Below are 24728 nucleotides of genomic sequence, written 5' to 3' on the forward strand. Positions count from 1 at the left end.
GTCATGTATAAAGAAAACCTTTATTTTAATTCTAGTGTTTTTGTTGCAATGTAACTCCAAGAAATACCAATTAGCTATAAAAAGCTGACAACTTGCACTTATCACTGATTAGGGCTAGATATAAACTATCAGCCTAGCACATTATCATAGTGCAACAGCTCATTACCACTCTAGCTTTCCTAACTAATCTTTTCTACTAATTTTTATTTAGGGACCTTTTGGCTAGCTCATCTGAAAATGATTTGATCAGAATTCTGAGCTTTAAACTGTAACATAGAGGAACAATAATTCTGTTTGTTCTCTTTATGTTATGATAGATGTCATTTAATGAATTTAATGAATTAGCACAGCATAGCATAGCAGCACATATAATTCCATTTCAGACCTTCCACATATAAAAGAAAATATATAAAAGAAAACAAAGGGTGAGAGCCTCTCTAGCCCTTCTCCACCACATGAAAGAACATCATACAGGATACCAGAGCACACTGAGTAGTGGAGGCACTGAGACAACAGTCAGGACACTTTTTCATGTGGGTCTCCCATAAGTCTAGAAAAATGATCACCAAACATGTAACTAAAGATAGCAGAGGGGCCCATCCCATTTCCTGTAGTCTAACTGTGCTGGAGTTTCTTTTCTGAAGACTATGAGATTCAACACAGTGATCCTGGCATTGCACCCTGTATTTACTGGACCCTGCTCTGAATCAGTCAAAGATAGAGATGGAAAAAATACACCACAATGCCTTGAAGAACACAACCTAGTTGTAATGTAACCACTCAAAACACATCCACTGATGGACAATATTTGTGCAATTCAACACCTGAGTCAGAGCAGAGTACAGTATGCTGAGCCAGTTGACAACAGTCATCTAGGCCTCTGACCTGTAAGAAGCTGGACTTTTTCCCCCTAAAAGTAGTGGCAGTAGAAAACTATCCTCCTCATACTAGGGGTCACTGGAGCAAGCACTGCTCAGGACTCATCTTCCTAGAATCTGCACAGCAGGAAGAGTAAAGAATTCCCACTCTCTTCCCATCTTTCTAGATCTCCTGAAAGAACTCAGAAAAGCGTTGTGTACTTAAACCGCTTAAGCTTTGCAGATTAGACTACAAGAAAAGTTTCAGTATGAACATGATCAGACCACAGGGCTGAGATGTTCATTTACTATGAAAAAGGAGCTGGAAAGAAAAAGCACCATACATATTCCTACTGGACGTTATGAAATTAGCCAAGGAGAACTTGCTCTTGCACTTAGTACTGCAAATGATGGGAAAGATGATACGAGCAGCGAAGTGTCAGCAAAGAATAGTTAACTCAGTCCCTTTGTATTTAGGACTATAATCATTGCTAAATGGTATTAGATGGCTTCTGTCAAAATAGAATTGCACTTCCAAATTGTGCAGCCTTGAAAGGGAACTTACATGAAAAAAGCTTCAGTTATTGGCACAATTAATGGATAATGAGAAGATAATACACAGAGAAGAGCATGGAATTCACTCATTTGGTTTGAAATGGATTGAAAAATGAGGTATTAATAGAAAAAATATTTTTGTATTTCTGGGAGATGAATTAAAATGAAGTAACATGCACTGGCAATAAAAAGCATGCAGTTATCAACTTTACATCTATATGGTTAATAACTTAAAATTATTAAGACAGTTATCTGTGTTCTGAACTTAAAGTTGTTTTCAATATAGAAAAACAAAATAGATGTGCAATGTATAAAACAGATGTGTAATTGCCAGTCAAAATGTTTCTCACATAGCCACACTATTACTGTTACATTTGAATATTACCTTATTGCAATTTCATACAAAGCCTACAACATTCTTTATTCTTAGCCCACAACTAAACATTCCCTATTGAAAAGACCAGGTGTTTTGTTGTTACTCTCTTGGGTTATCTGTTCTCTTCAAAGTAATGGCCTTTGACAAAAGGGACCCTTTTGGCAACAGGAGAGTTTACCCTCTGATTAGGCAACTATATAGGTATTAATGTACAGCAAAGATTTCTTAAAGGAATCAGGTATCATTCTACAGGGAAGTACTACTGATAGATGGAACCCAGCCAATGCATTTAACGAGATATTTTCAAGGGTTATAGTATCTTTTGCATATGTGTGATACAATAGCATTATCAGAGAAAATTCTAAATCATGTTTATTAAACAGTTGACTTCTTTCTAATCAAATGATCCAATTTGCAAGGAAAAGGAAACTCTACTTTGTTATTTGTTTGCAATTGTCCGCTTACTGCTGAAGTTATATATTAACCTGCTTAAGATTCTTTGCTTTCACTGGCTTATCTCCCTGTGACAAAAGATTTCTTCAGTAGAAAAAATTAAGTTAAATCATGAACTTTCTTGGAAGAATGAAAAAATCCATTTCAGTTTTCAGAGTATGTCTAACAGACATGGGTCTATGACACCAGCAGAGACCAGGGGCCTTCTGCATCCTGTGCAACACCAGACTGCCACAGAAGCACCGTGGTCCTCACTGGACAAGCCTTGACCCTGCTGGGAGCACCAGCAACAGCCCCAGGAGTGTGTGCAGCAGAGGCTGAAAGCATGCCACTCAGATTCACAGCAGCTGGAGCATTCCCCAAACAGCCCTCATCGCAACAGTGCTTGTTAGACTGAGCTGAGCCCAGGAGAATTGATGTGGCCCCTAAGAATGGACACAAAAGACTTTGCCAGTTGTGTTAGCTACCTGAATGTTATGTTTGATGCACAGATGATTGCATGTGAAGGAATCTAGAGGACTACAATTAAGTGTAGCACAAAATCAGCCTAAGTCACTGATTATAACACCATTGCACAACACATAGCCATCCAAAATGGTAGTAGTCAACCAACAAGAAGAGAAGATAAAATCCATTGCAAGTTTCATGTGCTAATTTTATATTGTGTATGATGCAAAGATCTTAAAGCATATCCTGACTTTTTCTGTAAGCTACACTCCACAGTAAACAAACTTAACTCTTAGCTGAAAATACACAAAGGAGGGCTTTACAACTGGAACAAAATGTGATAGCCTTCAACTGGTTCTCTTTCACACGTTCAGAGTCAAATTTTGTTCACCTTTGATCCTCTATCAGTTTCTCTTTCACACCAATATTAACCTACAGCAGAGTTACCCTCAGTTCCCTTTGCTGTAAGAACAAACACTCTCAATAGCTCCATGACTCTGCGCATGAGAAGCAGCAGGATTCAGCAGGTCCCCTTAGACAATGGTCTGACCGAGCCCACACAGCTCCTAGCACACTCTCTCCCTCTCTTTCTGCAGAAGTGCAGCTATTTTTCTAACACGGTACATTTGGGAAATATTTTTTTCCATGTGCTATATGCCAATTGGGTAGCAGATCTGGATACTGCATCTAATTTCTGTCCTCTTGCATAGGCTCATAACTTCAAAGCACATCATACAGAGCCTGTGAACACCCTTGCTTGCAATAAAAGAGCAACACAGTCAGGAGCAAAGAAGATTCTGCCACTCTGTTTATAGCTGGAGGCTGACATGAAAACCACATTCATTCCTTAAAAAAAGCACTTCAAGGAACTCAGGTTCCACTTGCACAGAGATGGTGAGGTGCTTTTAACAGTTCGCATCAAAGGTGGCCCCCCCTCATTTGTTCTGCAGATGACTTTGAGCCTAGCTGCACCAATGCTTAGCGTTGTCTGAGTCGCCTCGAGGGACTGGCACAGTCCACACCGGAACTATAGGGGACCCCTGCTCATCTGGAGCTCCTGCTGAGGGCGTGTGGGATACCTGGGAAGGTTTCAAGCAGTGCAAGATGCCTATGGTGCAGGCAATGGGAGAGAAACTTTGATCAGTGAGAGCATCCACTACTGTGAAGATTGTAGTTGTATTATGCTTCCTTTTCTGAGCCCTGAATCCCTTTATATCCATTTCATCACCCAGCTAAAAGGTCTTCTTCTGTTCTATCTAGAGACATAAGACTATAGCTCCCTAGGTCCCAAGTGTGTAATGGCACTTGAAATAGCCGACAGTGTGATTCTGCTGATCCAGCTTGCCACTCTCAGGAACCTGCCAGTCCAAAGGGAGGCAGAAGGGCTGATATTTTTGACATTATTGACAAATGAGTTTTGTCACTGATTTTCCAAACGATTTTTTTTTTTTGCCTAAGAGCACAAACTAAGGAACAAGGAATTAGAGAAACAATTCAGTAACACAAGTCCCTCCAAAAATAATTTCAAAAATAAGTTTAAATATGGCAGGTAGGGCAGTTTTGCTCATGAGGTAGATGTTACAAAATACATCTGTCAAAGTTAAATCTGCTTTCTGAAATTAATTTTACCGAGTCTTGTCCCACTTGGTAGCAAACATATCAACTGATGGGATTTATAAACAAAATTAAAAAAATTAAAATAATCTTCTGCAGCAGAAGAGGAGCTATTTTTAATATTTCAGAAGTTAGTTCTAACCAGCCTGCTTAACTCTAAAAAGTCAATGCATATTTTAAAAAATTCATTTCACATCTGTTCATTGTGTACAGGCCTGGAGGAAACCACCAGCCAGAAAACTTTGATCATTTGGCAACAGCCAGTTAGTATCTGAAGGGCAGCAAGAGGATTGTCTTTATTTCTTTCGTCTCAAACATGCTATGAAAATAAGAACTTCAATAAAACTTTACATGGAAAAAGCGATCTTGCAGTTGCGATGCCACTCAAACGCTCCTGAAGAGGTAAGATAAACTGGTCAAAATATCTAGCATTTACAACCACCTAATTCTCTTCAAAGCTTCTAGAGCCTGTCTTAGAGCAAAATCCTGATCTCAAAATAAAGGGAGATGTTCTATCATCAGGCACACTCACATAAATCCAGAATTATGTCATTCCACTCAGGGGTTGTATTAAGTTTCCCACTGGTGGAACAGTCTGAGAAGAGAGTCTGAAGAAAAATTGTTCAACTATTTCCCCAGAAAATGCAAACAAAGTTTTTGTTTATTTTTAAGTTAAGGTCACAAATACAACTTACATCCATCTCTGACTTTGAAGAGAAAAATCAAATAGCCCTGCTTGTGCCACTTCGGCAATCACAAATCCCTATTTATGCAGCAAGTTCTGGGATAGCCTTCTTGAGCTCCAAATTCAGTCACAGCCTCATCCACAGTAATTCCTTATAGGACTGTACATTTCCAGTTTTCACATTCACTGATTCCATCACTCTCATCCCTAGAAATCCCTAAAAATCCCATCGCTAGGTAACACTTAACCACATACTGCCTCTTTCAAAAACTAAGCTGTAAATCATCAAATACTGAACATGAACCACCATATACACAATGTGAACCACAATATCCCTTAGCAAGGATTTGAGGATTATCTCATCTAATTAGATATAAGCATGTTTTCTAATCTGTGGGCTTAAGCCAAAGCCCACTAAAGACTTCCATTGACTTCACTGATTTTTGGATCAAAAACTGTGAGAATTTGATTATGCATTTCACGAGAAAAAACCCTTTAAAAAGTGTACCTAACTGAGGGAGGAAGGAAGAAACGTTAACCGAGCTAAATCATTTGGCACAGAAATGGACTGGACATCCCATGCCACTGCCAGGGCAGAGTCCTGAGAAGGACACCAGTTCAACTCTCTGGATTTCTTTGACTTCTTGCAAGTGTAATAATCCAGCAGATTGTTCATTTTCAGACTTCTAAGAATAAGAAGAGATCCTAGTAGACACATATGAACATGTTTTATTATTTGTTTACTGCCTGTCAAGTGCAGGTGATCTTCCTTCTTCCTTCACTTTCCTAACAAGTATGAAGACATATTATCAAAATGGAAATATAGCTATTGAAAATTCTTAGAGATTTTGCCCAGAACTCTGCATCCATATCTTTTAAGCCTAGCCCACAACCAATGTTAAACTGCTAATGGCAGTGTATTTGGCAGTTATCTGTTTCTTTTGCTTTTAAACCATTCTACCAAGGAAGGGTTCATTTCAGCTCTTGGGAAGCTATTCCATTATCTAACAGCGATCACTGTTAGCACACTTTCAAGCTTATATCCCTCTGTTTCATTACTTAAGGATAAAAAAGGATAAAAAATCACTCTGCCACTTTGTCTCACCAGCAACTATTCTTTCCTCCTGTGTGCATTCACATCTTTGAAATACTACAGAGCAGTTGTCATCTCCCCTCTCAGAGGTCTCCTTTCCCCTGCAAGCAATGAAGGTTTATTTCTGATACACTGTTCTTCCAGGTGAGTCACCCTCTCATCTCAAACCTTTCATCGTTCTTCTTACTTCTCTTTCAAATTGCCTTCAGCTTGTAACCTTTTCTTAGTGTTGGGGTGCCCAAATCTGAACAAGGTATTGTAGGGGCTACAGGGGCTCTAGACAAAGAAGAGCTATTTTCTTTGGTTGTCTGCTGCGGGATTTCTCTGCCTTTCTGCCATAAGTCACACTGGTTTTGTGCAGGGATAGAAGGATCAGCAGGGAAATGAAAGTTAATTTCACAGATGGTATCTGTAAGTAACTATTCAAGGAACTGGAGATAACCAAAACCCAAAAACGTGAAACAATAAAAAAGAACTTATAAAAATCTCAACATGCTTTCTGCTGCCTTGCACAAGATCTAGCCATTTCATGAATGCGCCTATTTAAAAATTGTTCAATTAAACATTAAATGAATTATCACCACATTTGCATGGGAGAAAATGTATTAATGTTCAATTGAGCCTGAAATAGTTGTGGAACAGGTGAGAATAAACTGCTGAAAAGTCAGACTGAAGCACTATTAAGGTTCAAGATAGTATTTTAATGAATTAGGTACAGATTAATTTGTATATGAAATCACTACAACTGCCTATTTGGGTCCCAATCAAGTTATATTTGAGCAATAACTGCACGCTACTGGATTGCTTGTTCATTACCCGCTACATTTATGCTGGCCCTGGACCAACCTAGTGTCCTGCCCTGACACAGCTATACACTGCTGACAGAAATGGCTATTTAAATGCAATTAGTAATTGCTATTAAGTCTGGCTATAAACCGCAAGCACTTTGCTTCTCATTTTATTTTGCAGTCCATCATTATTTGCTTGTTACAGTATCTGTACAGAAGTAATTTCACTGCGTGGTTTGAAGAGCATCAAAAGAGCTAGTTCACGAGGTCTGCTCCTTCCCTCCCACACACTTATGCAGAGAAGAGCCGTGTCAACTGAGCTCTGTTGTAAACATGGTGTAACAGGGGATCATGTCCAGTGAATGCAACAGATTCACTTACATCCTACACCCCCCACGCCTGCACCTACCTCTGTTCCAATTCTTACATCTGGCAGGACTGAGCTGAAAACCCAGTGCTAGGGAATGGCACGCTCTGACTTCGCACTCCACTGAGGCTTTCCTTAAGGATTTTGCCCATTATCTCTTGTCAACTTGAGGATGAAACGCAGTGGGGTGAGAGATGTGCAGATACAGTTCAAATCTCTACTATCAGCTGTACAAACTGTCCTACAGTAATGCATAGCACTGATGAACCCTACAACATTTACTGCTGGAGCATGTAACAGTTCTTATCCTCCTACTCTTGAGTTGCAAATTAAATTTTACCCTAATAAAATATAAGGATATGTTTTCCAACATTCACAGACTGTGCATCCCTGATTCCATCTCTTTGATGGTATTCCCTGGAATAAAGAAGAAAATTGTCAGGAATTCAACATAGTAAAACTGTCAGCTACAGAAAAATTCCGAAAGTGATTTTTTTGAATTTTTTTTTCTAGTTCAGTTTTATGAATGGGAATAAATAAATTCTATGATTTTCTACGCAGCAAGAAAGGAAGGATCACCACACTGTTTAAGCACTAGACTAGATCTTAAAACATGGTGGTTCTGCCACCAAATCTCCTGTGTAACTTTCAGCAAATCACTGAGCATCATTTTATTTTCCACAGATAGAACTGGAAAAAAATAGTAATACCAACATGTAAGATCTGAGAGGAACAGAGAATAAGATTCATGCTTTTGACTCACATCTGTCTGGCTTTTGGACAAGACTGCCCTGGATAAGCATAAGCATCTAGTTCAAACTACAGAATGCCTCCAGAAACACAAACACATGGGATAGCACGTTAAGAAACAAGCCTATTAGGTAAAACACATAACAATTTCCAAAAAAGAAATTCATATAGCCTTGCACTTTTCTAAACAGTTTTCTTACATTCTTATAGTCATTAAAATGTATAAAAATGATTATTTCCAAAACAGCATTACCATGAATTATCACCACTCCTGTTGCCTAGCAACTGGAGTAATTTTTGAGTAGCGAGCTACATAAATGGGTATCTGGAGTTTGTGCAAATGGGTATTCATTTGAGAGTTTAAAATACATTCATCTGGGAAATCACAGGCAGATAATGCAGCATTAAGGTATAGCTGAAATGCTTTAAAAAAATAAATCGGCATTAACAATTACTGCAGCTTTGCAAAACCTTCTTCCTACAGCAGATCTGAGCCCTGTCAAACTTGGCTAGGATTGGAGTTGAGTTCTTTGCTATTCTTTGGGGTTGCAAGTGCCCCTTTCCAGTTTTCATGAAGATATTTTACTTTCCTGTAGAGGAAATCATTCTCTCCCAGTCTTCTGAGGGATTTGCTCCTAACTCAAGAGCAATGGAAACTGGTGACACTAAGTGGCAATGCATTTAAATTAGACAAAAAGTAAATTTCATTTTCAGATGATCCATAGTGAGCTAGAAGAACTTACTGGGTCATATCATGACAGAATTATTTGCTTAGTAAGGTTCAGAAGAGGTCTGGACATCAATAGTGACAAAGAGATAACCCATTGATATATTAGAGAGATATTATAAGTACACATATAAAAGATAAACTGTCATGCATCAAGGCACAGTCATTTGTTAGCTGCATGTGGTTGCCTGTTACAGGGATTCTTGCCCATTCCTCAGAAACATGTAAAATCTAGCTTTACTACGAGACAAGATCTCCAAACAAATCAATCTATTTTGTTTAATGTGAGAATATTACTTTCTTACATCTCTAATAGACAAGTTCATGCTAAAGCTAATATAAATATGTGTTACTGCTCTCAAACTTTCCCTCTTCCCCAGCGGAAAAAGATTGCAGCTTACTGGCTTCTAATGCTCCATAGCCTTATGGATAACAATAGAAAACAAATGCAAAATTCCTGGATGCCAGCATGTGTTTTTCATAGAGACTGCAGACAGAGGGACAAATTTACCCCTGGCATAAACACACTGAAGGCAATGCAGTAGCATCTGCTCATACCAGCTATGAATCTGAACCATTTTTTTCTACCCCAGCTACCGGCAGATAGGAGGCTGGATGCAGCACTGAATGGAATTTGACAGCTTATAGCATCTCAGAGTTTAGAGAATTAAATATTTGCAGTAAGAGAAAAATGTGATGTCTACATTGTTCTAAAATACTGTGAGTTGTAGGCTCCCAGGAAGCCATACAGTGCCTACTGACAGACAGCCATAAAATACTTAATGGCTGTTTAACAGCTCAGATAGAGAAAAATGCTCCTTTGTGTCTGCTGCTCTATGGAAATTTCCTGAGATCCCAAACACACTGCACAGCACTGTCCCATGAGAAAACACTCATGGTGTTATTCTTCAGTGCCTCTCAAAAATAGTAGTTAACAAAGTTTTTATTTTACCCTTCCCAATGAAAGAGAACGTCCCTTAAAGAAAGGGAAATGATCTCAGCTACCCAGGCTAGCAGTTGCTCTAAATAAGAGGCACTATTGAAATCCATCACTTGGCAGCTTCTCAGGCATGAGAGCAGAGATCGTGTCAGGCTATGGGACGTGCAGCCTCCTCCAGCACACAGCACGCGTGCCTGCCTCCTTCCTCTCCTCTCTGCCACCGAGGAGCAGCGCACACCTCTGCAGCCACTTCACAGAGCAAACCGTGCTTGCGTCCACCTAGGCACCCAGATTTCCACTGCTTGTGAGCAGATCATGCAGGGGAAAAAATGCTTTCTGCACTCTTCCCGGCTAGAAGCAGAGATAAACTGCTCCAAAATTTGTCAGCGTGTTTTTCAAATTACATTTTAAAAGTCCTCCTTAGAAATAGGGACATTGTGCCCGTTCCCCGGATGATAAACCCTGTCTTATATACCGCGCTCGTCTTACAGCAGCAGATTCAAGAGGAGATGTCGACCTAAAGAGAGCTTTTATCTTTCCTCTACAAGACAGACCGAGCGATGAGCAAGCGTGCTGGCACCTCTGCTTGTGCACGCTCAGAAGCACAGCAGCTGCGAACCCCCGCAGAAGGACACGGCTGGGGCACCAAGTGGCAGACGTCTTTGGTAACATTTTTCTCCCGGTCAGGCGCTGCCAGGAAAGACAGCTGTGGTATTTGATAACTATTTGTTGTATGTTTAGTTGTAGCCTAGAGAGTATCGCTAACATCTTTTCTTTATTCCTTCAGTCTGCCTTCCCTTTAATCCTTAAAAACTGATAAGAAGAAAGGAAGATTTTTGATAAGCGTAGTTTAAGCTACATTTTGTTAAGTGCAGAGTTCAAGCTATCTTCACACTACAACTAGGCAAAAATTTGATCCACAAAGTAGTTCATGAATGTTTTTATGTGCTTTTGTTTGGCCCTTAACAGGATCTGACTGAATTCCTGAAATAGAAATATTTCTGAAGAGCAGATTTTAAGCCTGGACTGCCAAACACTTTGGAAAATAAATGGTAGATTAGCCTTCCAAATCAGTTTTCCACTAAGAGCTGAATATATTCAATGACAAAAAAAAAAATTATAATCAAACTCAATCCATTTTTATTTCCAAAACTAAGACAAAACTAAATAAGCAAAACTTAACAGTATCTTACAATCTTGAATAAACGTAAGAAAATAATGACCTGTTTGCACCCTTTAAAATAGCAAAAAAGGTGAAATTTATGGAACAGAATATGTGCTGTGAATTACTTTCTTGGTTCATTTTTCATGTCATTGTATTGTTCCCACTGCCAGACTTCATAAACACGTCCTTCACAAACAGTGACATTCATTAGGACTTCCATTACAAGATGCTACTGAGAGCTACGGCCTGTGCTGCTAGCTGCTGCTCCCTAGACTTCAGCCTAGAGAAAAGCAACGCTGTTCACAAAACCAGAATCTATTTGAAAAGGAAGGCTGCACGACTGTCTGGGTTGGGTAATGAATTCACACTTGCTTTCAGACCTGCACACATGACAAATTGGCTGAGACAACAATGAAGAGAAATGTGGACAAAACGTTCCCACATTTCCTCTAATTTCACAGAAACTACCTGCAGGAGCAAAGGCTACTTGTCTGGTGTGACAAATGAGGCCTACTTCTTTTGCAAGCAAAAGGTTGATACTTAGATTCAAACCAGACAGAAAATAAAATGTAGGGTAACCTTGGATCTCAAAAGTAATATCATAACAAAGATGTACATTGATTTTGATATATACTTTCAAGAAATAGAATAAACACCAAAATAATTTTCTCTATAGTGTGGTATTTCAGGAGTAACTTTTGTCGCAGTGTAGTAACTATGAAACTGGATCTCAGGTGCCTTGAGATAATAAAAAATCTTTATATATCCCTAGAAAGCAAAATCCCAACATGCTTAATCTCAATTCTTAAGGTCTGTAAGACAACCGGGTTCAATTCCAGCAGGCTTCCGCCTCTGAAACCTGAATGTCAAACACAATGTTGCTAGCAAATGCAAGGTTAGATCCTGTGGCAACGAGCCTTAGACAAGTTTTGCTATTTACCTCAAGAGGACTGCACTGACCCAAGTATTTCAAGACTGTCTGCCATCCACCTTGATTTACACAGAACTGCCTTGGGCCCAAACAAGCAAACAGCTTGCATGCACCCTCTCATCAGGTGTAATACAGCGTATCACTTACTTGTAGGGGATGTGCTTGCTGCCATTGACGAGGGCAAGGATGACGTTGCCCAGTGCTGACAAGGAGAGACACAGGCCTGAGCTCCCCTCTCGGTTTTTGCTGAGCACTTTCACACAGCTCCCCAGGTCAATCAGGTGTAAGCGGCTGCGACCTCCGGACACTGCCATAAGCAAAGGAAGCAAACAGTTAGTAGGTGCCTCTTCTCAACTATTGTAAAAGGAGTTTCCCAGGAAAGCAAAAGACTTGATACTACTTGCAACAAGGGGATAATCCAGAAACCTCTCATAAGCAATGCTGGCAGTAACAAGCTGTAGGGATCCTGCTAATACCCTTCAGGCTTTATTGCTGCACATTGCTGTTTGCTACTGACTTGCTTAACATTGCTAAGGCTTTCTGTGCTCGCAGCTCCTGCAGGTTTCACTCTATGGGAATCACCACTGTGCCTTCTTTTTTAAATATAGCTCTATTAGCCTTTATCTTAGTTGGTGCTACGTTACTGTCTGTGATTGCTGTGCATCTGTCCAGGAAAGTACAGGCTCTTCTCTGTGATATTCAGCTTTGCTTTAAGATGATATACTTGTATATTATCATTTGTTTTAACAAAAGGTTTGCCATACTTATGTCATCTCTGCTCTCGCTAACTTTTTATTGTTTCTAGAGGGTATTCAGAAAGACTATTTAAACCCTTCTAGAACACCAAGGGAATCACAGGCTATCAGCTGATAAATTTTTACTATGTGATACAGAGCTAAGACATATGAAGAGCATCTTTTCAATGAATTTTTATAATATTTCATATGATTCACTAAAACTGTCAAGACTTACTTCTAAATCTTCAAACAAGTTGGAGACCATAGTTCAGCTCTATCTTTATATTACAAGCTCAAGAGTGATGCATCCCTATGAGTAAGAAGTCCAGCAAAGGGGGCAGGAGACCGGCATAGACAAGCAAGGAGCTCCTGGCAAAACTCCAACAGAAGAGGAAAGTACACAGCATGTGGAAGAGGGGACAGGCTACTAGGAGAATCATAAGAATGTTGTCAGAATACTTAGAGATGCAACGAGGAAGGCTAAGGCCCATTTGGAAATAAGTCTGTCAAGGGATGACAAGGACAACAAGAAGGGATTCTTCAAATATATCAGTAGCAGGAGGAGGTGGGCCCACTGCTGAGTGGGATGGAGGTGCCCTGGATAACAAAGGATACAGAGAAGGCAGAATTACTGAATGTCTTCTTGGCTTCAGTCTTCACTGCTAAGGGCAGCCCCCATGAATGCCGTTGCCTGGACGTGAGGGAGAAAGTCCAGAGAAGGGAAGACTTTCCTTTGGTTGAGGAGGAAAGAATTAGAGACCTTCTGGGCAGGCTAGACATCCACAAATCCATGGACCTGGATGGGGTGCACCCACGGGTACTGAGGGAGCTGGCAGATGCTGTTGCCATGCCGCTCTCCATCATCTTGGAAAGGTCCTGGAGAACTGGAGAGGTGCCTGAGGACTGGAAGAAAGCCATTCCAGTCTTCAAGAAGGGCAAGAAGGAGGACCCAGGCAACTATAGGCCCGTCAGCCTCACCTCCATCCCTGGGAAGGTGATGGAACAGCTCATCCTGAATGTCATCTCCAGACATATGGAGGGAAAGAAGGTGATCAGGGGCAGTCAGCATGGATTCACCAAGGGGAAATCCTGCTGAACCAATCTGATAGCCTTCTGTGATGGAATGACTGGCTGGGTAGATGAGGGCAGAGCAGTGGACGTTGTGTACCTTGACTTCAGCAAGGCTTTTGACACTGTCTCCCACAACATCCTCCTAGAGCAGCTCAGGAAGTGTGGGTTAGACGAGTGGACAGTGAGGTGGATTGAGAACTGGCTGAAAGACAGAGCTCAGAGGGTCGTCATCAGGGGTTTGGAGTCTAGCTGGCGTCCTGTGGCTAGTGGTGTCCCCCAGGGCTCACTACTGGGTCCCATCCTGCTCAACTTCTTCATCAATGACCTGGATGAAGGGACAGAGTGCCTCCTCAGCATGTTTGCTGATGATACCAAGCTGGGAGGAGTGGCTGATACAGCAGAGGGCTGTGCTGCCATTCAGAGAGACCTGGAGAGGCTGGAGAGCTGGGCAGAGAGGAACCTCATGAGGTTCAATAAGGGCAAGTGCAGAGTCTTGCACTTAGGGAGGAATAACTCCATGCAGCAGTACAAGCCAGGGGCTGAGCTTCTGGAGAGCAGCTCTGCAGAGAAGGACCTGGGAGTGCTGGTGGATGACAAGTTGACTATGAGCCAGCAGTGTACCGTTGTGACCAAGAAGGCCAATGGTCTCCTGGGGTGCATTAGGAAGAGTGTTGCCAGCAGGTCGAGGGAGGTGATCCTGCCCCTTTACTCAGCCCTGGGGAGGCCTCATCTTGAGTACTGCGTCCAGTTCTGGGTTCTCCAGTACAAGAGAGACATGGAGCTACTGGAGACAGAGTCCAGTGTAGGGCTATGAGGATGATCAGAGGGCTGGAGCATCTGCCCTATGAGGAACGGCTGCAAGAGCTGGGCCTCTTCAGCCCAGGGAAGAGAAGACTGAGGGTGGATCTTATCAGTGTGTACAAGTACCTGAAGGGAGGGTGTCAAGGGGACAGGGACAAACTCTTTTCAGTTGTTCCATGTGACAGGACAAGAGGCAATGGGCAGAAATTGAAGCACAGGAAGTTCTGCCTGAACGTGAGGGGGAATTTCTTCCCTGTGAGAGTGACGGAGCCCTGGAACAGGTTGCCCAGAGAGGTTGTGGCATCTCCTTCTCTGGAGATATCCAGAACCTGCCTGGATGTAACCCTGTCTGAAATGCTGTAGGTGACCCTGCTGAGCGTGGAGGTTGGACTAGATGATCTCCAGAGGTCCCTTCCAACCTTACCCATTCTGTGATTCAGTGATACTCTTCTAGAGCTTGCAAGCATACACTGCATGCAATTGCAAGGTTGTTATCGCTGTTGTTGTCTTTAAAAGACAAAATGGTTGACAATTTGAACCAGGAAACAACACAAAGAAACAAATATTGTGAAATTGAATTACAGAGGGATGCTTAGGCATAGAGATGTGAAGGAAGAAAGGAAAGAGGAGACTCCAATATTGGCATTGTCAATCTTAATAGTGCCACTTCAAAGCATGGGTCTACCCTGGAAAGCAAATCAATACAGAAACTTACATTTTTCTTGTTTCACAGTTCACTGTTTCTCTCTCAAATGTGGTTTGTTAACAAGTGAGAAGCTGCATTTTCTACCTGAAACCTCGTGGCAATTTACATAAGGTTGATTCCTTTCTGGTATCAGCATCATCCTCAGTAATATCCCACAGATACTTTTACCTCTTCATATTTGAAGCTCTACTGTCTTCACAGGAAACTCTTATTTATTCTAGGAAAACAGGGTAATTAGATGAAGCGTATACCAAGGAGAGTACCAAAAATGAAGAAGAAACTCTATTCCAGTGAAACACACTGAGGACTGAATGCTGTTTGTTTTTCGTTGCCTGGTCCAGTTTAAAGGATTAGTGGTTCAAAGGTAACATCATGTCACTTAAGTGTAGTGTTGTTGATACAGAGTAATCAGGACAAAAAAACAAGGAGCCACTGACAGTTTTACAGAAATGATTTTCAGAACAGCTTTCTAAGAAATCCATTTGAAGTTGTAGTAAAAGGACTGTTTGTACTTTCCCTCAGATTAGTCATGTGCAGTTGCCTATGTTACATCAATGTTGTTCAAGGGGTGAGAATTTATATTTTGAAATAATTAATGTACTGTGAACTTGCAACATGTGCAGAAGATTCCAGTTTGGATATCATTTATAAATCTACTGAGCAACAAATTGTTTAGGTGAATATGGTATGTAGAAGAGGCAACCTTGGCAGTATCTCTGTGTGGATACTTGGGTCTGGAAGACGTGGAAAAATCTCAGTTGCCAGCTAAGTGCAGCAGGAGTGTAAACAGCCTTCTTAACTGAAATGAACTATAACTTTCTACGTATGGAGAAAAGAGGCTACTTCTCTTCTTAACAAAGATGAACATTTGGACATGAATGGAGAAATGTAGCAATGTTTATATATAAAAATTAGTTAAAAAGTCAGAAAGATCAGTTTTCCAAATGGATGTTTAACAGACATTTGCTCTCATGAAGAATCCAAGGTTCTGCGATGAACCCAGGAATGAGAACTATGCAAACGTGAGAAAGTGCTTCTAATTCGCTATTATCTAAGAAGAGATAGTTTTATTTTTAGGCTCACAAGTCAAGAGCTCCTTAAACAGGAGCTGTAAATACTTTCACATATGAGTTTACCTCTATGCAAATAAATTCACAGCCATTTTGAGACAGCACCTTGAGTTATGCATCGTGGTATGGTATTGGGGTGGGAGGAGACCCATTCATAAGCACAGATGGCAATGGGAGTCACTACATGATGGTGACACTGGAAGTATCTGAGGTTTGCAAATACTACTCATTGCTTTTGTCTTGTCTTCTTGTCACAGACATGCTTCTTCAATAACCCATTCAGTAGCTGTGATACCCAGCCATACTATGTGGGCTTGCAGCCTACAGTTGGCAGGTGCCAAAGGAGGTAAAAAGAAATCCACAACGGGAAATAATTGCATGTGACTATGTGAAAAAGACATTTGGACAGCTTCTACGTATTGACAAGAGGGTGATATATGATCATGCCATTTCACAAACCTCTTTGTAGCTAGAAAGTCTAATATGAATAATAGAGAAATATAGAAATCATACAGCTACTGAAGATGCATGTAACTGTTAGCTGTAACTTAAAAAGATGTTAACCTACATTGAAAAACTAAGGAGAGAGAGATTCCATTTTGCAGCCCTGCAAAGCACAGAGCTCACTGCTTACTGCTACTACCAAGTGTCTTGCACGACCCACAACTTTCCTTACAAATGTAAAACCTTTCTGCACAACGTGTTAAAAACAGTGATGAAATTCAAATGACTACAAATCTATTTCTACTGCAGGTGGGAGATAATTAAAAATAATATAAAAACCTACAAATAAATTTTAATCATGAAAGAACAAAAAAAGTGAAAGACATGCATAAAGAGAAAGGAGAAAGAAAAAGAGAGAAAAGAGAAGAAAGAAGAAGGAAATAGAGGGAAAAGAAACTGATTAGATGTTAATCTTGGTAGCCAAACATTTGAAATGCTGTAGTAGTTCCTAGATTACACTCCAACCCGTTGAACAGGCCATGGAAGTTTAAGCACCCCGTTATCGATGGTGCTGAGCAGGAAGTATCCAAACATGCTACATGCTACAGAGCTGTGCTGGGGCAGAAAGTCAAACTTCCCCAGGGAACAGCCCGGGGCAGCTGCACCCTCTGGACGGCCATCGCAGGGCCTCTGCCTCCCACTGACTAGACAGGGAATCTAAGACTGCTAGAAGTTATCTTTTGTGAGTATTCCTCAATGATTTTCCTTAGAAAAACAGAGAAATATGCTTAGTTGCTGATGATGACTGCCAATGGCTTTACTGATTTATATATAATAAATATGTCTGTTGCTAAGATTACTAGACATTGGGGAAACAAAAGAAAACAAAAGAAATCACTGTCTTTCAAATTTTAGTCACATTGTTTGCACACATGTTCCTATAATGTAGGCTGAGGAAATCCAGAACAAGAGAAAGCAGCAAACGTTTCATTCCTATTTAATTTACAAGTCAAAATAAAGTATGTTTTTAGGATGACAGATCCACTTGCTGGATCTGAAAATTAAGTTATTTGTTAGGTGAGTTCTCTGCTAATGTGCCTGGCAACTACAGAGAGAGCAAGAAAAGTGGAACATCCTAGCACTTGTTTTTGTCTGTGGCCACAGAGACTTTGCAGAGCTGACAGCTGAAAAATGAATGTGCCAGTTCTGCCACAATTCCATTTATTTCAAAGGTGCTAAGTCTGCTTCATGACATTCCTGGTAATGAATCTTACCAAGAAATAAGTACAGTACCAACATGTTGTTCTCACAGTCACTTTTTTTTGACCAAAACCGTTAAGTTAGCCAGTCCTTCAATCTCTGACCCTCTAGAATCTGGGTTTCTTTCTTCTTTTTTAAAATCCTTTTACTGGAATCTGTATCTCTACTATCTCCACATTGTTTTCTGAGAAGTCCTTCGTTACAGCGAGAGACACTGATAATCACTAGGCGCCCTTTCCGAGCAGCTGGAATTCCCCCTCATTCAATTATCAGAGAGATCTGACCCTGCCTGGCTTATGAGGCCACTCAGAGATGGAAACTTGAAGACAGGAGGTGGTATGGTCAAGAGACGAAAATGTAACTGCAGGCTGCAGGCAGAGTATCTTGCATTATAAGCCTACAGGATCATGTCTTCTTTTTTTTTTTTTTTTTTAGAATGAGTCATCATAGCCACAGGAAAACAGTTTTTTCCCTTTAACTAATTGCATTTGAAAATAGTAAGGAAGAACTGTGTGCACATGTACTTGCATGTATGTGAAAAGCCTGCAGTATTAAGTAACTGTAATAATGATCCCCTCAAAATCGGCCATCTTTACTCCTAACAACCAGTCAGTTTGAGCATTCACAGTCTTCCTTTCCACCGCAGGGTGGTTAATTAATAAACCTTTAGTTAATTGAGTTTTCTGGCTGCCAATTCCACAGGGGTTATTACTTAAACACATGAAAACTGCATTTCCATTTAGAGCAACTTTCTGTTTTTCTCTCTTATATTATAAATACAGTCAATGTAAATTTTCTACATTCAAACATTAGACATTAATACTGCAGTGGTGTCCACCCACTACCCATCACAGCCTACAGTCTAATCCTCATTACAAATAACCTACACAGAGCCAGGAGCTAAAATAGATACTATTTTTGCGGAACTGTTCAAGCCCACAAATTTGAAAAAGCAGAGGTCTCTGGTGCTCTTTAAGCAAACGTTTCTTCTGTGAAAAAAACTGATTAATCAAAAAATTTTTTTTCAATGAGAAAATCTGGCTTGGGAGACTTGAAAAAGAACATAAATATAACAAAATTTAGAAATCTAATAACGATCAGTGTAAATCAAATGAAACCTTGGAAAATTATACGAACATTTGAGTAGACATGGCAGACAGGGGAAGCATCATTCTCTTCATTTACAAAAGGAAAACTGTCCTACAGACTTAGACGAGTTGGCGAAGGCATGTATGGCAAAGACAGCGAGCAGATCCACAGCGCAGGGCCCTTCCCAAGATCCACGGGTGAGTTCTGCATACCTGTAGTTGGGTCAGCAACTAAATTATTGTGCATCTCCAAGTAAGGCTCCAGTCTCTGCACTGGCCTCAGCTTCTGCACACTCTGCCCTACTCAGGCGCTGAACTAGAACAGCTAACGTAAGAGTAGCAGGGAATTCCCATCTCCACAATATTTTAATCTGGAACCTCAGCACTGAAGCTATCAATAAAAGTGATATTAAAAGCCAGTTTGAAGGGCAGTTCCTTGTGCGTATGTAGAGGTCCGCACTGTGCTGACAAGCAACTGTTAACGTCTCCACAAAAGCAACTGAATTGTCAACCGATATTAATAATCTTCAGTCATTTGTGGCCTTTGCTAGATCTTTCTAGACAGGTAAATAGCGTGCTGGTGTAAACGGGCCTACCCCATTCTCAGAGGGGAACTCTGCTAATTTTCACCCCGAGAGAATATTGTTTAAAGGCAATTTCGAGGCAGCTGAGGAAAGAGGAGGGAAGGAGGGAGCAGCTTACTTCCGCCTTTGCCACTCTTCTCCATTCGGTACTGGTAGATGTGCAGGGTGAAGAGCATGTGCGAGTTGCGGTGATCCTCCTCATCGCAGTCTCGCTGGCTGCTGCGACGGGAGGCGATAGCTGCGTCAAGGAAGAAGGCAGCCTTCTCCGCAGTCGGGGCCCGGAGCTCACTCTGATTCTGAAGCTGCAGGTTAATACAGAGAAAAAATCACCTGGAAATCTTGGCAGAATTCAGCACTATCAGAAAACACATTGCTGTCAAAGCACACCATAGATACTGGTTTCTGGTGGGACTGAAAAGGAGGAAATGTGCTATCAAATCAGACTTGCTACTAATGCCTGCTGACACAGAAAGTGATGGTACCACGTCCTTCTGGAGCCCTACGAATGAATCCAGGCCTTTGAGGGTTCCTACTCGGGGTATCTCTAGTGGCAGCTGTCATGCATAAATCTAACAGCTGGAAACTGTCCTGGGGGCTGGACAGAGAGGCATAAATTTGCTCCTTCACTAGAATTTTAAGTCATTCACTGGAGCTTATTATTTTTGCTGCTGTTTTTGTTTGTTTGTTGGTTTTGCTGCACTGCCTGCTGTGGTAACCACTGTGTCCTTATGGTTGAGAGAGAGAAATAAATAATTGTGGAAGACATAAAACTCCCAGCCACACAGCTGGTGCAGGCAGGCAGGGGCAGGAGCATGTGTCACCCTTCAGAAAGCGTTAGGAGGGAGCACTCTGCAGATTAACCTGCAAAATAACAGGACTGAAGCTTGTGTTTAGCCTCCAGAGCATGTGGGGAGCAGCACAGAAGAGAAGGCATTTCCTTGCCCCTTCATTCCGTAAGCTCACGCACCTACTCATGAGACAGGGCAATCCATTAAGTGGAACAAGACAGGTAACGTACATACACTCACGTTTGCTGGACCTCAATCACAGTCACCAGCCTGCTCTTATCTCTCCAAAGTGATAGAGAGCATATGAGGGCAGATATTATTAACCCATGACAATGTTTGGTATGCATGTGTGCTTCATGTCACCTAAGATTAGTCTGCCTGCGGAAGGGACATGTGACGGCATAATCTGATGGCATTAGCTTTCAGCTTTGGCGGTACACGGAGCTGGCCCACAGCCCATAGGATAGACTTGTTTTGTCTGGCTCAAATTCAGTGAGGAATTCCCATTCTGGGGGGTTGTTTCTGTGCTATGTAATACAGCTAAAAATTAAGTTCTCCCTACAGAAGGCCGTGCTCCTGTCTTCTCCTCATGCTCATTAATCAGCTTGAGAAGGGATATTGCTGAGATTCTGCAATGAATCACACAATAAAACTAAAAGCTGTTTTCTTTAAAAGGAAAAGGGACAAATAAAGAGTTAAAAAAACAAGCAGAAAGCAGGCCAGTCTTTAGAGCGCTTTCACTAATGTAAGCAACAAGAAAATGTGCATACTTGGAAAGCCCAATGACAGACCAAATGGCATATGGTGATTACTCTTTGCTATACACACTGCTGATTTTGCATATTTGTATTGCTATAATATAATATCTTGCCTTTCACAGAACGTTTCATCTCAGGAATTTGAGAATTCCATTGTAGGACCTATGACTCTAGAATGTCACTATGTCTTGTACCTTTACATTTCTAAATAAAATAAACAAATAAAAAGGCCTTTTTGCTCCCACTTTCATTCAATTATATTGCAGAGAGACAGAGATCTCTCATGGAAGCTATTTTTTTCTGCACTGATCTAAAATGGTTCATTTGTATATGGTTGTTCTGTCTGTATGTATGTTAAAACAGACAACAACGGACTATTTTTTATTACAGCTATTGTGCTTAAGTATCTCAGTGAAGAATTAAGCTCTAAAGAGGAGATAGTTGTTACAGTTATGTAACATTGATACATATGTTAATCCAGATCATAACTGGCCCATGTATCTTCCCAGTGGAAACTGTGAAGACTTAAGCCTCTCCTATGCTCACTGAACTGCACTCATGACTGGATACCAGGGGGTGAGATCTGTAATGATACTGTAAGTATTTTGTAAAGCATTAACACCAAGAGTCAAACAAGAATGAGAGTCCTAATTGTTACTTAAAACCTAAAAGCAACTTTATAGTTCCTGGGTAGAACACAAAAGATTGAGACTACCATCTAAATATGTCCAAAGGCTTACAATACAAAGAGATAAAACACAACGTTTTTATTACTTGCTTTTCAAAATCTCATGATTCATGATTTGGGGGGATGTGAAACATGATTTCTAGATTCTCAGAGCTGGAAGTAGGGTACATCATCGCATAGGTCTGTTCCTTCCTCTCTCCTTTTCCCCATCCTTGGATAGGTAGAGCTCTACAGTTTCTGGATGAAAGCAGCCATGGCCTTTAAGGTTGAAGGAACGTGTCCAAACTCCACCATGCTAGTTTGCCCTCTCTTCATCTACTCATATAAAAACCAGACTCACTCTATCACAGACTGTTAAAGGAAAGAACAGACCTTTTGTACCCCCACATCAAGAGAAAAAAAAATTTAGGGCTGCTGAGACTTTCTGGTGTGGTTACCCAGGAAATACATGAGCCAGTTAGGCATTCTTGCTAAACCTCCAAACCTGAGGAGAGCTGTGAGTTATTCTTGGCTTGCCCAGCTCAGGAATTTATTTCTTGGCAGCAATTCATAAGTAGCGATTAATGCTTCCTACAACATTACTAATGCAAGTGCTATAAATAATGTAGTTTATAGAGAGATAAACAGCCATATAAACGGCCTTCAGCTATTTGTGCAGTACTGTAAATATTTTAGCTTGTTGTTTTACAAAAGAGAGATCACACTTCTTTTTTTTTTTGAAGGAGGTAGATTTTTGTTTGCACTGAATGTTTTCACGTTTTATTGCAAATACAGGCCCCTGCTCAACATCAGTTATACCAGAGGTACAAATATTTAGGCCAGGAGAGCAGATGGCCCTGCAGCTGCAGGTCATAAAGTTCTTGTATGTTTTAAAGTAAATACTTTCAAGTCTATAAACTTTATGCTCTGGGTAGTTCTTGAATTTGAACCATCTCAGTAGCTCAAAAAAAATTACATTGCTTGTTTCAATGTGCAAAATGTAAATGTAATCCTCAGAATCACCTGCATGCCGCAAATGGGGTCCTCACAAAGGTATACACCCGGGGACTGACCATCTTGCAGGCTGCCTGTAGCCACTTCTGACAGCAGGTCTCTCAGATTTTCTTCTTTCCCCCACACTTCTACTGCAGAAATTCGGACCGAGAAACGAGCTCCTGTCTTCTCTTTGCGCTCATTAATCAACTTGAAGAGCCAGGATATGGCACAAGGGATTATGCCGAGGTTCTGCATGGAATCATCCTTTCCAATCATGGTGTATGACTTCCCTGTCAGGAATGGGGAGGGGAGAAAAGATAACAACATCACTCCCAGGGCCTTCATAGTATTCTGCCAAGTGAGATTATCCTACATAGCTTCAGCAGAGTAACTCCTTTGCTACAATAAGAACAGTCAGAAAGAGAAGAAAGACAGCCAGGTAGACAAGGAAATAATACACAGATAACTGGTAGCATTTAAAACGCACAGATGACATCTTGAGCTGCATTAGAAACCTTCATTTCCTCACGCTGTTACTACATAAGGTGGAAAGTCCTATGATATCCTCAGCTCCCCAGGTAGAGTACTACAGGTTCTATGCTGTAACCTCTTGTGTAGGGGGAACAGCGGGATGAGCTGAACATAGCAAGAATGTCCAAGTCTCTAAAAATCCCTCCTTTAAATACTGTGGGTGTGGTATACTTTGGATACCATTTTACTTGAAAGAACTATATTGCACTGAATTTGGGACTGATGTTAATCTGGCCCCAAGATCATAGAGACGCAACTTCACTCAGGAAAAAAGGTCCAGGTAATTATTTGGCACAGATGTGGGTTGCAACGTGACATATTTTATCTATGTCAAAACCTTCCCATAGTTTGCTATTATTTGACTCCACAGTCATACTTCTGGCTTGTCTCTGCTGCAAAAGTTTGCTGATTAGGAGCAGATAGTGTCATTACACATAATGTACTTAGACAAGTTTTCCAAATCTGCCACATTTATAAACCAAATGATAAAGGTATATATAATTTTAGGCAAGTACTTCTAGGCTTTTCTACCTTGTGTCAGTTCATATATTGAATCTAAGTGGAAAAAGGTCAGCGAAGAAAATATTTTTACACAGGTGTCTATGACAATGTCTGGCTGTGTCTACAGATGGAGGAATGGTGTTGGTGGGGTTAATGAAGCAACTGCACAGAGACAGCTAATGCGCTGCAGCAAACCTCTATTTAGGCTGCCATCTCTAACACTTGTGAGATGCCATTATCTGGTGGCTTTGCCTGCCTTCTCATTTGCCATTCAGTGCTAGGCAGGTTGCAAGGGTTAAACATCTATGTGCTCATATAAGTGTCATTAGAGAGCAGTCCAGGAGAGCCTTATGGTTAGCCAGACATGTGGCTCTGCTCCATTTGCTGTACCAGAGCTAGCAGCACTTCAGCACTCAGTACTCCATAGCTTTCGCACCTTTAATTTGGGTTAACCATGGCCTGATACAGTCTGTCCTTTAGCGTGTGAAAAATAGAAGTATCCTTTAAAGTTGTGTGTGCACATCTGTGATTCTTTGAGGGAGAAAAGGATAGGTACCATTTCACACATACTTGCAGTGCAGCCCTTTTCATTAAAGAGCCAGTAGTTTCAAAATACTTCTACATAAGGATTAACAGAATATAAAATAACTCTAGAAATGCAGTTATTTCAAAAGAATAATGTGATGAGTGAGTCATCAGATGATGATGACTGTCCCTTTTATTGCCTTTCTATGAGCACCTGAAATGCTGTTGATGCAAGCATTTGAAAAAATAAAATTTGATCCATTGGTACCATTTAGTTAGTGATTAGAATAGTAGTTGTTGGATATAAGAATACTAAAGAGTTAGTAATGAGTGAACTGTCTGAAAAAGGAAGCAGAACATACATCATAGTACTTGAATTAACAGTCACAACACTCAAACAGTGGTATCACAAACATCATATGCTTGAGTGGATGCTCACACCTTTATACAGCT

At 40.8% G+C, this 24728-nt stretch overlaps 1 protein-coding gene across 1 annotated transcript in view; it reads right to left on the reverse strand.

The window, feature by feature from the left end:
- The window catches only part of KIF26B (kinesin family member 26B), a 302239-nt gene that overhangs the window by 35037 nt on the left and 242474 nt on the right, over positions 1 to 24728 (reverse strand). Inside the window, exons 8-10 of the mRNA XM_062573637.1 lie at positions 22746 to 23008; positions 19628 to 19811; positions 11896 to 12055 (exon numbers count right to left, since the gene is read on the reverse strand). Coding sequence (XP_062429621.1) covers positions 11896 to 12055; positions 19628 to 19811; positions 22746 to 23008 — 607 coding nt within the window. The remainder of the gene's footprint in view (positions 1 to 11895; positions 12056 to 19627; positions 19812 to 22745; positions 23009 to 24728) is intronic.

Source organism: Rhea pennata, chromosome 3 (assembly GCF_028389875.1).
Source record: "Rhea pennata isolate bPtePen1 chromosome 3, bPtePen1.pri, whole genome shotgun sequence".
In the NCBI taxonomy this organism is placed as follows: Eukaryota; Metazoa; Chordata; class Aves; order Rheiformes; family Rheidae; genus Rhea; species Rhea pennata.